The sequence below is a fragment of the Phoca vitulina genome, unplaced genomic scaffold, assembly GCF_004348235.1.
Source record: "Phoca vitulina isolate PV1807 unplaced genomic scaffold, GSC_HSeal_1.0 scaffold2, whole genome shotgun sequence".
Taxonomy (NCBI): Eukaryota; Metazoa; Chordata; class Mammalia; order Carnivora; family Phocidae; genus Phoca; species Phoca vitulina.
Genome location: NW_022589705.1, coordinates 59829623 through 59846988, shown reverse-complemented (window position 1 = coordinate 59846988; position 17366 = coordinate 59829623). Strand labels below are relative to the sequence as shown.

Below are 17366 nucleotides of genomic sequence, written 5' to 3'. Positions count from 1 at the left end.
AGGAAGGAAGGAAATCATAAGAAAATACATTTATAGTACTATACTGTATTTATTTAAAAAAAAAAACTGGGCTCCTGGCTGACTCAGTCTGTAGAGCGTATGACTCTTGATCTCAGGGTTTTTTGTTTTGTTTTGTTTTTTAAAGATTTTATTTATTTATTTGACAGAGAGAGAGACAGTGAGAGAGGGAACACAAGCAGGGGGAGTGGGAGAGTTCGGAGAAGCAGGCTCCCCGCCGAGCAGGGAGCCCGAAGCAGGGTTCAATCCCAGGACCCTGGGATCACGACCCGAGCTGAAGGCAGACACTTAACGACTGAGCCACCCAGGCACCCCTGATCTCAGGGTTTTAAGTTTGAGCCCCACACTGGGTGTAGAGATTACTTAAAAAAAAATAAAAAAAAGATTTTTTTAATTTTTATTTTCTTACCCCACTGCCCTTTTTAAAATTTTTTAAAAATTAAAAAAAATCCACACACACACAAAAATCCACATAAGTGTACCTGTGCAGTTCAAAACTGTGTTGTTCAACTATACAACTGTATTCTCATAGCACTTGCTATTATCTCTCACATTACTGTATAATAATGTAATTTGTATTCATTTATCTATCTCCTACTTTAGATGATGGATTCCTTGATGCTAATGACTAGGTTTTATTTAACCTTTTTACTTTCATATTTTAATACCTAGACCAGAGGTGAGACTTAATAAAAGTGTGAATAAAATAATTTGTATGTATCTAAAAACACTGCTTAAAGTAAATGCTCATAGACAACCAAAAGATCTCTCACTCTACCCTCAAAAGCCAAACTAACTACATGCCATCTATAAGAACCATGACAGTCAGTTCTACCTTTTGATAGCACTAATTTTTCAAACAAAGAAGAAATGGTATGCCTCTGAAGTCTCTAGAATCAGATGGCAAACTCTTAGACAAAAAATGTTTGAATCACATCAGAATTATGGCTAGGTTAGCTAACTGATTTTTAAATTACGGTCGGAAACACTGATGCACAATGAGCAATTTGCAATTATGTCCTAGTATTTGGAAAAATAATTAGGTTCTTATGTAACCATTTTATGATGGAAATGTAAAAGAAAAGGCAAAATCCTAGTTTTATTTCTACATTTCATGATAAAGAACAGTAGCAAGAAAACAATATTCTAACCTTCTCTTTTTTGCATGTACAATTTGCCCAGCACAAGGCAACTAACATCAACAAATCCTGTAATACTGTCATTTCTGCCAATATAAATAATTATAGAAAGCTACATATCTTTCTTTAAAAGTCAGAAATAAATGAGATTATTTAATTTTCTGAAATCAATATCAATATAAAATAACATCAGACAGAATTTCCCAAACTTTTTTCCATAGAACTCTAGCCCCATGAGATATTAATACTCTCACAAAACAAGAGTCGAAAACAAGTATTCAAACAAAAACCTGTACATGAATATTCAGAGCAGCACTATTCACAACAAAGATGGAAAAGACCCAAATGTCCAGTCACTGATAAACAGATAAACGGAATGTGGCATATCCATATAGTAGAATATTAATTCAGCTGTCTTAGCTCAAGTTGCCATAACAAAATACCATAGACTGGGTGGCTTAAACAACAGGAATTTATTTTCTCACAGCTCTGGAGGCAGAAAAGTCCAAGATCAAGGTGCCAGCAGGGTCGTTTTCTGATTAGAGCTCTCTCTGGATTGCAGCTTGCTGTGTCCTTCTGAGGCCATTCCTTGGTTAGTGCATACAGAGAGAGACAGATCTCTCCCTCTTCTTACAAGGCTTCAATCCTATTGGATTAGGACCCCCCCTTAGGACCTCATTTAATCTTAATTACCTCCTAAAAGCTCATCTCCAAATGCAATCACACTGGGAGTTAAGGCTTCAGCATAGATATTTTAAGGGGATACAATTCAGTCTATAGCATCAGCCTTAAAATGAAAGAAGTACTGATGGATATATATACTATAACATGAATGAACCTTGGAAACATGATGCTTAATGAAGTAAGCCAGACACAAAAAAATCACATATTATATGATTCCATTTCTATGAGATACCCAGAATAGGCAAATATATAGAAAAAGAATGCATATTAGTGGTTTTCAGACGATGACAGAGGGAGGGAGAATGGGAGTGAATCTTTTTTTTCCCCAAGACCTGAGTTGAGATCAAGAGTCAGACCCTTAACCAAATGAACCACCCAGGTGCCCCAAGGGGAGTGAATCTTAATGGGTACAGGGTTTCCTTTTGGGTGATGAAAAAGTTCTGCAATTAAAATAGTGGTGTGGTTGTATAACACAATAAATGTACTTAATGCCATTGAATTATATACTTTTTTTTTAAAGATTTTATTTATTTGAGAGAGAAAGAGAGAGCATAAGCAGGGGGAGGGGCAGAGGGAGAGGGAGAAGCAGACTCCCCACTGAGCAGGGAGCCCGATGCGAGGCTCAATCCCAGAACCCTGAGATCATGACCTGGGCCAAAGGCACTTAACTGACTGAGCCACCTAGGTGCCCCAAATTATATACTTTAAAATGGTTAAGATAGTAGTTCCTATATGATTCAGCAATTCCACTCCTATACATATATCAAGGAGAAGTGAAAACATACATCCACATAAAAATGTTTAAATAAATGTTCACAGCAGCTTTATTCATAATAAACAAAAGATGGAAACAATTCAAATATCTCTCAACTGATAAAAGGATAAATAAAATGTGGTATATCCATACAATGGAATTTAGCAATAAAAAGGAATAAGGTACTGATATATGCTTCAACATGGATGAATCTTGAAAACGTTGTCCTGAGGTGCCTGCGTGGCTCAGTTGGTTAAGCATCCAACTCTTGATTTTGGCTCAGGTCATGACCTCAGGGTCATGAGATCAAGCCCCACATCAGGCTCTGAGCTGGGCGTGGAGCCTGCTTAAGATTCTCTCCCTCTGCCCCTCTCTCTCATTCTCCCTTACCCTCTCTAAAATAAAGGAGGCGGGGGGCGCCTGGGTGGCTCAGTTGGTTGGACATCTGACTCTTGGTTTTGGCTCAGGTCATGATCTCAGGGTTGTGGGACTGGGCCCTGCTTTGGGCTCTGAGCTCAGTACCAAGTCTGCTCGGGACTCTCTCCCTCTCCCCTGCCCCTGCTTGCACGCACTCTCACTCTCTCTCAATTAAAAAAAAAAAAAATCAAACCAACAAAACCCCATTGTGCTAAGTGAAAAAAGCCAAACAAAAAAGGCGACATATTATATTATTCCCTTTATATAAAATAGGCAAATCTATAGAGACAGAAAATAGATTAGTGACTTCATTTTTTAAGGGGTAAGGGGAAGAGAGAGAGGGGGAGAGAGAGAATCTTAAGCAGGTTCCACACCCAGCATGGAATCCAATGCAGGGCTGATCACAACCTGAGCCAAAATCAAGAGTCAGAGCCTCAACCAAGCCACACAGGTGCCCCATGAGTAGTGACTTTTAATGGGTACAGTTTCTTTTGCGGGTGATGAAAATTTTCAGGAATTAGACAATGACAATATCTACACAACTTTCTGAATATAGTACTAAAAACCACTAACCTGTATGTTTCTTTTTTTTTTTTTTTTTAAGAGTGTGTGCGCATGCAAGCAGGGCAGGGGGGCAAGCAGGGATAGGGGGCGGGGAGTGGTGTGCATAGGGAGAGGGAGAGAATCTTAAGCAGACTCCGTGCTGAACAAGGAACCCAATGTGGGGCTTGATGTCAAGACATGATGACTTGATGACTTGATGACATGATGACTTGAGCCGAAATCAAGAGTTGGCTGTTTAACCAACTAAGCTACCCAGGTGCCCCTAAACTGTATGTTTTTAAAGAGAAATTTTGGCATGTGAATTGTATCTCAATAAAACTATTATATAAAAAGGTAGGGGCACTTGAGTGGCTCAGTTGCTTGAGCATCCTGATCTCAGCTCAGTCTTGATTTCAGGATCTGAGTTCAAGCCCCACACTGGGCCCACACTGGGTGTGGAGCATACTTTAAAAAAATAATAATAATAGGGGTGCCTAGGTGGCACAGTCACTTGGCAAACTGACTCTTGGTCTGGGCTCAGGTCGTGATCTCAAGGTTGTGAAATAGCGCCCCGGGTTGGGCTCCCCACTCAGTGCAGAGTCTGCTTGAAATTCTCTCTCCCTTTGCCCTTCCCACTTGTGTGTGTGCATGTGCTCGCTCTCTCTAATAATCTTTAAAAAATAATAATAATAATAATTTTTAAAAGGTAAGTAAGAAAAATTAAAAATATGACAATGATAAAGAGTATGGAGAAAAATTAAACTAGTAAAAAGAGAAGGACTGTAAATTTTAGATAAGGGACCCAGCAAAACCCTCGCTGAGAAGGTGGAAGGTAAGAGAGCAAGCCGTATGGACATCTTGGGGAAGAATGTTCCAGGCAGAGGAAAAAGCAAATGTGAAGGCCATCCTCCATATTTGAGGAAATGCAAGGAAACCATGCACTTGGAGCAGAGAGGGAGAAAGTAAGAAGCAGATGAATGAAAGTGAAGTGAGACAGTGGCACAGATCACACAGGGCCTTACTGTTCACTGCAAGGACACTGTCACTCTAATGTATGGGAAACTACAGAAACATTTTGAAGAGTAATAATATGATCTGAATAATTTTAACAGGATCATTCTGGCTGTTACGTTGAAAATACAATGAAAAGTTATGTAAGTAAAAGTAAAGAGATAAGACAGGTTATGCTGCTCAAAAGCATGATCCTAACCAGCAACATCAATCTTACTCAGGAGCTTGTTAGAAATCTATTATCTCAGGTCCCACTCTAGACTTTCAAAATAAAAAATTTCTGGGAAAGGAACCCAAGAATCTGCATTTTAATACAATTCCCAGATAATTCATATACATATTAAAGTTTGGGGGAAAAAAAAAGTTTGAGAAGCCCAGATCTAAAACACTCACCCCTCAAATATTCATCACGCTCCCTCTCTTACCATTTTCCTTCATGTATTTCTCTAATGTTACTTTCTCAGGGACAATTTAAATTTGAAACACCACCATCAGACACAGTAGCATCATTCCCTACAATCTTTCCTATTTTTTCTCATAAGATTTATTACCATCTAACTTATGACATACTTTTATTATTTACTATATATGCTGTCCCTCTCCTCCTACTAGAATATTAGCTCCTTTAAGCAATGTTGTCTGTTTTGTTCATTGCTAAATTCCTAGCAACTAAATTAGTACCTGACACATAGCAGACACCCATAAAAATATTTATTGGATGAATGGCAAAAGGAAAAGCTGGAAGTGCTAACTGGAAGCTAAAGTTGGGCTTAATGAAGTAAGATTAATGGGCGCTTGGGCGGCTCAGTTGGTTAAGTGACTGCCTTCGGCTCAGGTCATGATCCTGGAGTCCCTGGATCGAGCCCTGCATCGGTCTCCCTGCTCAGCGGGGAGTCTGCTTCTCCCTCTGACTCCCCCCCCCCATGCTCTCTCTCTCTCTCATTCTCTCTCAAATAAATAAATAAAATCTTTAAAAAAAAAAAAAAGGAAGATTAAGCCACTAACTTCAGGTGGGCCTGATATTAGTCAAAATTCTATAAAGCCTGTTAAGTCCAAATAGGCAATGATTTATATATCAAAGTTTTATTCTATTTAATTTATAAAGGGGCACTCTAATGAGAAATCATTAATTTAAATATAATTTGGACTTTTTCATATGAGGAAAAAAGCACTAAACAATTATGTATGAACATGACTTCAAGGCAAATATTACACATACTGAATTCTTTAATGAAAAACGACTGCTGTACTATAAATCATTCTTCTGAATTTGTTAAACCAAGTCTCCCGAAAGGACCTCTACTTGGTCTACTAGCTTCTTTAAATTAGTTCAACTTGTTCTCCATATTAACAAATAACAAAACTGCATTTAATTAGAGAAATAATAATAATAAAGGATATTCATTCATTGCTACCACATGCCTACCATGTCAGGTACTACATGAAACACTCCATTAGAGTACTTCACTTAACCTTCATAAAATAGGCAGCAGCATCTTAACTTTTTTTTAAAAAATAAAGAAACTGATGGGCTGCCTGGGTGGCACAGTCAGTTAAGCATCTGACTACTGGTTTCAGCTCAGATCATGACCTCAGGGTTGTGAGATAAAGCCCCGAGTCGGGCTCTGTGCTCAGCAGGGAGTCTGCTTGAGATTTTCTCTCCCTCTCCTTCTCCTGCTCGTGCGTGCTCTCTCTCTCTCTCTTTAAAGTAAATGAATAAACCTTAAAAAAAAAAAAATGAGGAAACTGAAACATGTTCTAAAGGATAAGCAGCTTACCTGATGTGTATCTAGATGCATTATCTCTATCCATTCATTATGTATATCAGTACATCTATTCATATTATATAAATTTAAAAAATATAAAGTATAAGTAGCTTATCGAAGATTATAGACTTATTAAGTGGGGAAGATGGGATTCAAAACCTATGCAATTCTACTCTAGAGCCCACATTGTCAATCATATCACTGTCACTTCATCTACTTTCCCTTTTTAAAAAAATAATCCTTGGAGGCACCTGTGTGGCTCAGTCAATTAAGCATGTGCCTTCAGCTCAGGTCATGATCTGGGAGTCCTGGGATTGAGCCCCACATCAGGCTCCCACATCAGCCCTGCTCAATGGGGAGTCTGCTTCTCCCTCTCCCTCCCTCTCTCTCTTTCTCAAATAAATAAATAAAATCTTTGGAAAAAGTAATAATAATCCTTGAATCAGATTTTTCACTAACTCAAGCATTCAAACCCTTGTAAGTGATCTTATGCACCACTATTTCCCAACTTCAATCATTCACATACTATTATGTTCAGATTTGTCTTATCTGAACACTATCAGCAGTGTTATTTTTTTGATACTATCTTTAAATTGACTTACTTTTTTTGGCCTTCTCCTAAACTATATTTTTAAAATTATGAAGTTGGTATTTTTCTTATACACATAAAGATATGTGTATTAAAGTTTAAAAAAAACGGTCTGTCAATATACTATCAATTGTGTATCATCAGAAATAAAAGAAACTATATTTAAACTCTCTACCAGAGTTTCTCAAAGTGTAATATATAATGACTTAGAAATAGTTTTTTTTTTGTTATTCATATATCAAGGAAAGGTTTTATTTACCCAGCTGAAACATGAGAAAAAAGATAGCCAAAAAAAATCCATTAAGTTAAACAAAACCAAGATTAAAAGTACTCAAAAGACATAGACAACATTTATAAGCAATTAAAGCTAAGATTAAAATACCAAAAGAAAATGAATTTTACACCAGAATTCTCAAGTAAATTGCAAATGTCCTAACCAATCTCTGCTTCCTGTAAGGAATTTGCTGCGCTACAGTCCAAACGATTAAAAACATGTATAAATATATCTGATCATAGCACTACCTTGCTTCAAACTCTTCAATGGCTTCTCAAAATACTCATCATAAAGTGCAAACTGTCTATCACATCTTAAAAGGTCCTTCATTCTCCAATTATTGTGTGCATTTTCAGCTGGATCATTTGCCACTTTCGCAAACCCCAATTCTGTTCCAGTCATACTTAATCTCAGTCATACTCTTATTTTCACTTTTATGTCCTGCATTTTCTCAACCCAAAGACTAAATCCCTCAATTAAATCATGCACTCTCTCAACTCTAAGTTTTTGCACTGAACTAAATTACCATTTTATTTATGTGTATCACCCTCATCTAAGTAGAAGCATCCTTGAGATTTGGTGTTGTATCTTTTGTTTTTCCATTGTAAACATATGCTTGGCATATAAAAGGAACTCAGTACATATGTTTGTTGAATGAATGAGCCACATATTACCAGGACCACTGAAAAAGTGTGTAAGTGTGGGGGCACCTGGGTGGCTCAGTTGTTAAGCATCTGCCTTCGGCTCAGGTCATGATCCCAGCATCCTGGGATCCAGCCCCGCATTGGGCTCCCTGCTCAGCAGGAAGCCTGCTTCTCCCACTCCCCCTGCTTGTGTTCCCTCTCTCGCTGTGTCTCTCTCTGTCAAATAAATAAATAAAAACTCTTAAAAAAGAAAAAAAAGTGTGTGTGTACATACACATGCATGTACAGACTACAGGAGCCACTAATTTCTATTTGCACAGGCTTTTTATCTACCATAATAAATGTAAAGGTTCTTTTTTAGCTTAAAAAGCTGTATTATTAATGTCCTTTTTGTAATTAAAGTAGTTAAAATCAAACTAAGGATAATCTAAAGTATATTAATATAGGAAAATCTCTCCAAAAATGTGACCTGTGGGATAATCTAATTTGTACTTACTCAAATCATCTGATATGTCTTCAATTCCTGAAGCACTATCATCAGAATCAACAGTATTATCTGTACATGCTTGTTGCTTCTGAGATCCTGGTGAGTTTTCCAAAGCAGATTTTCCTCCCTCTACATCAATATTCACTTTGTCCAGAGACGTAAAAGAGCTTGGAATTGTTTTTCCAATCTGTTGTAATTCTGTCCGTCGCATGTTTTCCTTCAACAGTAAACTGGGAGCCTTCTCTGGTTCTGCTGGTGAACCAGGGACCTTTTCTGATTTCATCTGAGAACTGGGTCCTTTTTCCATTTTCCTCTGTGAACTAAGTGCCTTTTCTGTTGCTGTCGCCTGTGAGCTGGGTGTCTTTTCTGTCTTCACTGGTGAATTAGGGGACTTTGGTGATTTTTCTGCTTTTGCTTGTGAAACTGGTACCTTTTCTGCTTTCACCGGTGAATTAGGTGATTTTTTTGTTTTGCAATGACTTTGATCTCGAAGGACTAATCCCAAATCTCTAGGGCTTGCTATGTTGGCAGCATTTATTCTACATGATTTAACTTCTGTTTTTTCTATACAAATATCATTTTGCTTATTTTTTTTACTACTATTCTTATTTGGAGAGCTGGTCCCAATTTCTTTTATGGATTTATCATTTCTAGCTTTCAAAGTCTGATTAGATATAACTTTAACTGCTTTGCTTTCTTCAGAAAGAGCCCAAGCATTCTTCTTTGGTTCATGATTTTCATTTTTAGAGGTCTTAGAGTCTTCCATTATTTGAAAACCTGCTTCTTTCCAATTGTGATATTGTTAAATGGCAGATTCCCAGTAGCTGAATTGCTTCAAGTCCAGATTAGGCAAACAAACTATTGGGTTGAAAAAAAAAAACCAAAATGTGTTATTTAAAATGCAAAAGCCATTTTTCAAAAATTGGTGAGACTTTCAAAAACTTTCAAATTTGTCTCAAAACTGAAGAAATTGTAAAACCTTAAAAAACTCTGTTAACCATATGAGGAATTAAAACCCACTTCGTAAGTAACAGCCAAATGGTCATAAAGAAGGTTCTAACGTAATTATGGCAATATGGCAAAACAGAGAATTTTAAAAGTAAAATTTGTTCTACATTACTAAATAAGAATTTCAACTAAAAGGGAAATAAAACTCGCAACTGATGTACCACAATTAATATAAAAGGAAATGGAACAAAGAAAACACAGGCATTCCAATCTAGGGGCACCTGGCTGGCTCAGCATGCAACTCTTGATCTCAGGGTCTTACGTGGAGTATAGGGATTACTTAATAAGATTGATATTCTCTTTTATTAAAAAAAAGGAACTGATTAGGCTCTTCTAAGTATTTTTTTTAAAGATTTTATTTATTTATTTGACAGAGAGAGTGAGTGAGAGAGGGAACCCTATGCGGGGCTCGATCCCAGGACACTGGGATCATGACCTGAGCTGAAGGCAGACACTTAACGACTGAGCCACCCAGGTGCCCCTCTAAATTATTTTATAAAGTAATTTTTTAATTATAATTAAAATTTAAGCCAAAACAAACAAAAAAATTTAAGCCAAAACCACCCTATATTTTCACCATTAGTATCTTTTATGACTAACGTTATTTCCTAGTAAAAAGCTCTACCACTTATAGCTATAAAAGAATGTTTTTGCTCCTCGTTTTTGGATATTTTAATTCATTTAATTTATACATTCTGCTTTCAGTATTCGTTATAAGGTGTTTCACATAACTGTCAAAACAGTTGCCAAATATATGCCTATGTCTAAACTTTTGTAGAAACTGCTGCACATTCCTAATTTTAAAAATAAAAATAGATCCTATGGGACGCCGGAGTGGCTCAGTTAGTTAAGCATCTGCCTTCGGCTCAGGTCATGATCTCAGGGTCCTGGGATCAGGCCCTCGTCGGGCTCCCTGCTCAATGGGGAGTCTGCTTCTCCCTCTCCCTCTGTGATCTCTCTTGCTCTCTCTCTCTCTCAAAATAAATAAATAAAAAATCTTTTAAAAAGTGGATCCTATTTTTTTTTTTTAAGATTTATTTATTTATTTATTTATTTATTTATTTATTTATTTGACAGAGAGAGAGAGCACAAGTAAGCAGAGCGGCAGGTAGAGGGAGAGGGGGAAGCAGGCTGCTCCCCGCTGAGCAGAGAGCCTGATGCGGGACTCGATCCCAGGACCCTAGGATCATGACCTGAGCCAAAGGCAGATACTTAACTGACTGAGCCATCCAGGCGCCCCTGGATCCTATTTCTAAAAGACTAGTTTTACCTTATCCAGTAACCAAAATATTTTTTAAAAATTTTTTAAAGATTTTATTTATTTATTTGACAGAGACAGACAGCGAGAGAGGGAACACAAGCAGAAGGAGTGGGAGAGGGAGAAGCAGGCTTCCCGTGGAGCAGGGAGCCCAATGCAGGGCTCGATCCCAGGACCCTGGGAACATGACCTGAGCCGAAGGCAGATGCTTAAATGACTGAGCCACCCAGGCACCCCAATTTTCTAATGCTATCCTATGATGACAACTCTAATAATTTTGTAGATGTTATCTTACTAACAAAAGCCATAAAACAACAAACCCTTGATTGAGCCATGCTGATCCACAATTCTGTTCATAAAACTTCTTAGATACGCTATTCCTCCACTCAAAAAAACTCGAGAGGCACCTGGGTGGCTTAGTCGGTTAAATGTCTGCCTTTGGCTCAGGTCATGATCCCAGGGTCCTGGGATCAAGCCCCACGTTGGGCTCTCTGCCCAGCGGGAGCATGCTTCTCTCTCCCTGCCACTCCCCCTGCTTATACTCTCTCTCGGTCAAATAAATAAAATCTTAAAAAAAAAAAAAAGTAACAGATGTCCTATTGCTTTAAAAAAAAAAAAACCAGTGTTGTGGGGCACCTAGCTGGCTCAGTCTGTAGAGCATGTGACTCTTGATCTCAGGGTCATACGTTCAAGCCCCACACTGGGCATGGAGGCCACCAAAAAAAAAAAAAAAAAGTGTGGTAATTTATATGGCAAAATTGCTATTTCTAAGCTATCAACAGTACAAATTTTTCCCAAAAAAGTTGTAATTCCTAGAAATAAGTTCTGAGGAGGTAAGGTTTTGAGTAAGGTTCACTGCTTCCCAGTGCACTCATAGCAAAATTGGTTGAGCCAAATAAAAATGTTGGACCTATGTTCTAGTTCCTGGTTACATTTTTAGAATGTAGTAAATGAGAATTAAATGAGATTCTAACCTTATATAAGCAATTATTATCAAGAAAATAAAAAGAATTTTTAACGAATTTCTTTAAAAAGTTGTTTGAAATATAGAAAATAGTATTTAGAATATATCCCATTTCATTTTTATATTAAGACATCAGTCCACTTCCTACTTCTAGTTCTAATCATGTCTTCCTTCCTTGAATCCTTATAATGACTACTGATTACTAGAGACAGGGAGTTCTCAGGCTCTGAGACCTCAACTAACAGCAGGAGCCAGGTTCTTGACTTTGCTGTGAGAAAGAATTCAAGGACAAGTCAGAATGAAGTATAACAGAGGAAGCTTCACTGCAAAGTCAAAGAACACACTCCAAGGAAGGAGGAGTGCGGGCACACTCAGAAAGAGGATCTAAGTAGTACTGGGTAGATGTGAGGCTCTGATTTTTATGGGTGGTTATAATTTGGGCATGAAATACTCATGTGGGGTTCCAGGGAACAGGCGGGGATTTCTAGGAACTCTGCATAATATTACACAATGCTCTACATTAGCTACTATGTGCAGGTATATAGTAGCAGGTACATTTCAGGCTACCTGGGTCTTTGTGTGCATTTAAGTTGCAGTTAAGCAAAGCAACAGCAGCAGAACACTTGTGAGATCATGAGAAACCACAGAGCTATCAGAAGTTTGCTTAATTGCCACAAACTCTGTCAGGTATCAGACTTTGTTCCCTGTTTTTTGTTCCTCCTGCAAATATCCAGCACTTCCCTATTTTGCATGCCTTACTACCACAATGCTACGTACTTAGCAGACATTCAAAATGTAATTAGCAATTAAAAGAATATCCACTCCAAACAGATGGCTTCACATCCTTCTTTTCCTGATGAAAACTGAAGCCTTTAGCAGAAACTGGAATTTTTTTTTTTTTTTTAAGATTTTATTTATTTATTTGAGAGGGAGTGAGCAAGCACAAGCAGGAGGAGAGTCAGAGGGAGAGGGAGAAGTAGGTTCCCCACTGAGCAGGGAGCCCAACTCAGGGCTCCAACCCAGGACCCTGGGATCATGACCTGAGCCGAAGGCAGATGTTTAACCGACTGAGCCACCCAGGCACCCTTGAATTGTTTCAAGAGTTTTTGATGCTTTTCTATAATTATCCATTACTCAACTGACAGATTGGGCTACAAATTCTAGAGCCTTAGACTTAAAAGAGTTGTATGGATAACACTAGGTAAGAAAGTTTACCAGAAATAACTAGTGCATAATAGTAGAAAAACTAATCATAGCAATAATTACTTCTCAAGTAACCCTTTCACAGGACAGACAGGGAAACTATTGTAAGGCATGATTACAGAAAGCCATCAGAAGTTTGTACGGCTTTAAAAAAAATTAGGGGCACCTGCGTGGCTCAGTTAGTTAAGCATCTGCCTTAAGAGATAAGAAATCGGGGCCCCGGGGTGGCTCAGTCAGTTAAGTATCTGCCTTCGGCTCAGGTCATGATCCCGGAGTTCCGAGATCGAGCCCCACATCGGGCTCCCCGTTCAGGGGGTGTCTACTTCTCTCTCTGCCCCCTCACCCTGCTCGTGCTCTTTCACTCTCTCTCTCTCAAATTAAAAAAAAAAAAAAGAGAGAGATAAGAAATAATTTCTGATTTTGTTTACGATTGTATCTTCAGTGCCTACAACAGTGCCCAGTTTAAAGTAGGCACTCAATAAACCTATTACATGGATTAATGAACACTTAAATTACTTTTAATTGTTCACATTTTAAAAACAAAATAAATCCAAAACATTTTCATTGCATCATGGCTTATATTATTTACAATGTAAATAGGATATATCTCTCTTTCAGAAAGCCTTCCCTAATCTATCCCCAAGGCTCCTACCACCTAAGCTGGGCTCAGATAAATATGCCTCTTTCTACGAAGTTTAGTCTTACCTTTCTCATAGCACTCAGTACTTAATACGTTTTTTAAAGGTTTTATTTATTTATTTATTTTAGAGAGAGAGCAAGCAGGAGCAGGGGGTAGAGAGAGAGCAAGCAGGAGCAGGGGGAGGAGCAGATGGAGAGGGACAAGCAGACTCCGTGCTGAGTGAGGAGCCCCACATGGGGCTTGATCTCATGACCCTGAGATCATGACCTGAGCCGAAATTAAGAGTCAGATGCTTAACCAACTGAGCCACCCAGGTACGCAGTACTTAATACCTTTTATGTATTTATTTCCTATTTGGACTATAGAAACTTTTTTTTCCAATTTGCTTTCCATAAAACAAATACATATAGAGTTCAAAAAGTCAACAGTACTACAAGGCAAAACAGTATTTGTCCACCAACTACCCATCTTCCTCCTCAGAAGCAACTACTTTCAACTCTTTTAGTGGTTTCTTCTGAGATTTATCTCCGTATTTCTAAATTACATGCTTAAGCTGATACTGATCTTAATTTGTTTTAACTTTAGATAGTATCCACAGACTTCCTACTATGGAAGATAAGAATTTGGCTGTCTCAAACATTCCCCCTAGAGACAAACAGAATTATACACACACGTATGTTCCTATCCCACCTACATCTTCTGAAGATGATTTCAGTAAGAGGTAACAGTATTATTCATGGCTGAGCCAAATATATACTATAAAACTTTCTAAATGCCCCTCAAAATTTATTTTCTCCTTTTCCCACACACATAGCTAGATTGTCTTTCCCAACCTTCCTTACTGTTAGGTGTGTCCTTAAGATCAAGTTGTTACCTCCTCCATGCTCTCCTCGTATCACTATATAAAATTCTCAATCATCCATCTTCAGGCACAGAGCCAACAATTATGTTCTAATCCAGATCACCGAGTCTCAAGTTTCTTTGCATCAGAATCAGCTAGTTCCAAAATGCAGATTCTGATTCTAATTTGGAGGACTGACATTCTGCATATCTAATAAGCCCAGGTAAAGTCAATGCTGTTAACACTTGGCCATACTTCTGGCTGGACAATATCATCAATGGAAGTTGGGCCCCTGAGTGACCACACAGAACTACTCATCTGGATCAGGTGACCGCTCACCTAGCAATTGTTGTATGAAAGAAAAATAAAACTCTATTTTTTAAGGCACTGTACTAATGGATTTCTTTGTCATGGTAGCCCAGCCTTTTGACTTAATGTATATATATAATAATCACATTTTTCTTTGGTATACTTTTCAGTTTTACCTGGAATTAATCATTGCCTCATTTTTCTTAAGATTTTTTACATACCTATCGATAATTCATTGACAGAACCATAAATCTATGAATATGTTCAAACACACATCACATAGTCTATATGTTTGTTTTTGTTGTTCTCTCCTTGAACATCCCCTGTCTAGCACTTGCTGGTCACTAGTAGTCTTTTACCACAGCTGTCACCCTGAAACTTCCTTTCACTATCATCCTACCAATTCTTATCCACCCTCATGCTGACTTCTATTTTCCTCTTCCACAATTTACTCCCTCTTTTTTTGGTGGAGTACATCCTCCAGTACCTAAGAAAGGAAATATGAAAGGTAGTGAAAAAAAATAATTATGCCCAATTTCTGCATTTCATTCTGTGTAGACAGGCATCCATTATCATAACACTCTGGAGTTTTTTCCACTCCCCTCATTCATTCTTTTCCCAAAGACATGGAGTAACATATTTCATCAGTGAGTTTGTGAAAATGATGTAGGCAAAACTAAGTATCTCTCTCTCATCCCTCTTCACAGCTAGCTGTTCATAGGGAAGAGAATTCCACTTTCCCATTTGCACTCTAACATTTACAGGTATAAGCCCCACACAGGGTCTGCAGTTGTGCCTGTGCCCGAGTAAGTCTAATTCTGGCACTGAGTATTAATAAACAACTTGAAAATAAAAAATCCATTCTCCAAAGTGAATTTTATCCATAATAAAAATGATAATCTGGGGGTGCCTGGGTGGCTCAGTAGGCTAAGCATCTGCCTTCAGCTAGGGTCATGATCCCAGGGTCCTGGGATCAAGCCCCGCACCAGGCTCCCTGCTCAGCAGGGAGTCTGTTTCTCCCTTTCCTTCTTCTCCCGCTCGTGCTCTCGCAAGCGTGTGGTCAACCCTCTCTCTCTCTCAAATAAATAAACTCTTTAAAAAAAAATGATAATCTGATCTCCACATGCTTCTTTCATCTTTCCGAATTTGTTCAGGATTCAGGAAGGGAAACTGCTAATTATTGGGTCCCTTAAGTCCCAAAAGGAAGTAAATCTTGTAAGACTTTATATGTCTTAAATGTCTTTTCTATCTTCATATTTTGTTTAATTAGGTTTAAACTTCTAGGTTAGAAATCATTCACTCAAAATGCAACAGGTATTGTTTCAATGATTTCTAGTTTGTAATGTTAATACTGAGAAAATCATGCCATTCTTATTTTCCATCTTTTTTACTGAACTGCTTTCTTCCTTATGGAAACTTTCAGGATATTCTCTTTGTCTCCGTGTTCTTTTTTTTTTTCAGTGTTCTGTAATTTTTTTTTTTTTTAAAGATTCATTTATTTATCTGAGAGAGAGAGAGAAAGCACACATGCAAGCAGGGGAGGGCAGAAGGGGAGGGAGAGAGAATCTCAAGCAGACTCCCCACTGAGCGCAAAGCCCGACGCAGGGCTTGATCTCACGACCCTAAGATCATGACCTGAGCTGAAATCAAGAGTCAGACAGTTAACCAATGAACCACCCAGGCTCCCTTCAGTGTTCTGTAACTTCTAAATGATAAGCCCTGGAGCAGATATTTCTTCATTCATTTTTCTTGGTATTCAGTTTGCTCTTTTAATCTCTAACTCAAGTCCCCCCCACTCCTGAAAATTTTTTCTTGTATTATGTCTTCTATCATTTCCTCCCTTTCATTTTCTCTTTTTTTCTAGCTCCTATTAATTGGACTTTATGCGTCCTACATTGATTCTCCATTTATCTTACCATTTTTCTCCATTTTCCACCTTTATTTTCTTTCCTGAGTGATTTCCTCACCTTTATCTTCCAACTCTTCTACATTTGGAGGAGAGGAGCATGGGAAGTATATATTTTCATTTCTAAAAACACTTTAACTCCCTGATTATTACTTCTTACAGAACTCTGTTCTTGTCTCATGACTATCATCTCTTATATCTGACGACTAATAGTTTCTCTTAAATTTTTTTCTGCTCCTTGTAGTTTCCTGAATTTCTTACTTGTTTTCTTCTCTATCAAGCACACTAACATATGCATAGGAAAGAGTAAAAGAGAAAAAAGGAGAAAAATATTTGAAGAAATAATAGCCAAAAATGTGCCAAATCAGATGAAAGACACAATTATACACATCCAAAAAGTCCAATAACTCCAAGCAGAATAAACTCAAATAAATCCACGCCAACCAAGACCCATTATTATTCAATTTTGAAAACCAAAGAGAGAATTTTGAAATCAGCAAGAGAGAAGCAACCTCTCATGCACAAAGTATTCACAATAAGATTAACAGATGATTGGGGCGCCTGGGTGGCTCAGTCATTAAGCGTCTGCCTTCGGCTCAGGTCATGATCCCAGGGTCCTGGGATCGAGCCCCGCATCGGGCTCCCTGCTCTGCAGGAAGCCTGCTTCTCCCTCTCCCACTCCCCCTGCTTGTGTTCCCTCTCTCGCTGTGTCTCTCTCTGTCAAATAAATAAAATCTTTAAAAAAAAAAAAAAAGATTAACAGATGATTTCCCATCAGAAACCATGGAAATCAGGGGTGACCGGGCAGCTCAGGCAGTTGAGCCTCCAGCTCTTGATTTTGGCCCAGATCATGATCTCAGGGTCATGAGATTGAGCCTGGCATAGGCTCCACACTGGACATGGAGCCTGCT

The 17366-nt window shown here is 38.2% G+C and overlaps 1 protein-coding gene across 8 annotated transcripts in view; it reads right to left on the bottom strand.

Moving 5' to 3' along the window:
• The window catches only part of TUT4 (terminal uridylyl transferase 4), a 124126-nt gene that overhangs the window by 80946 nt on the left and 25814 nt on the right, over positions 1-17366 (bottom strand). For all 8 annotated transcript variants that reach the window (XM_032428971.1, XM_032428937.1, XM_032428996.1 and 5 more), the window contains exon 3: positions 8336-9184. In XM_032428971.1, the coding sequence (XP_032284862.1) occupies positions 8336-9092 (757 nt within the window). In that variant the 5' untranslated portion in view covers positions 9093-9184. The remainder of the gene's footprint in view (positions 1-8335; positions 9185-17366) is intronic.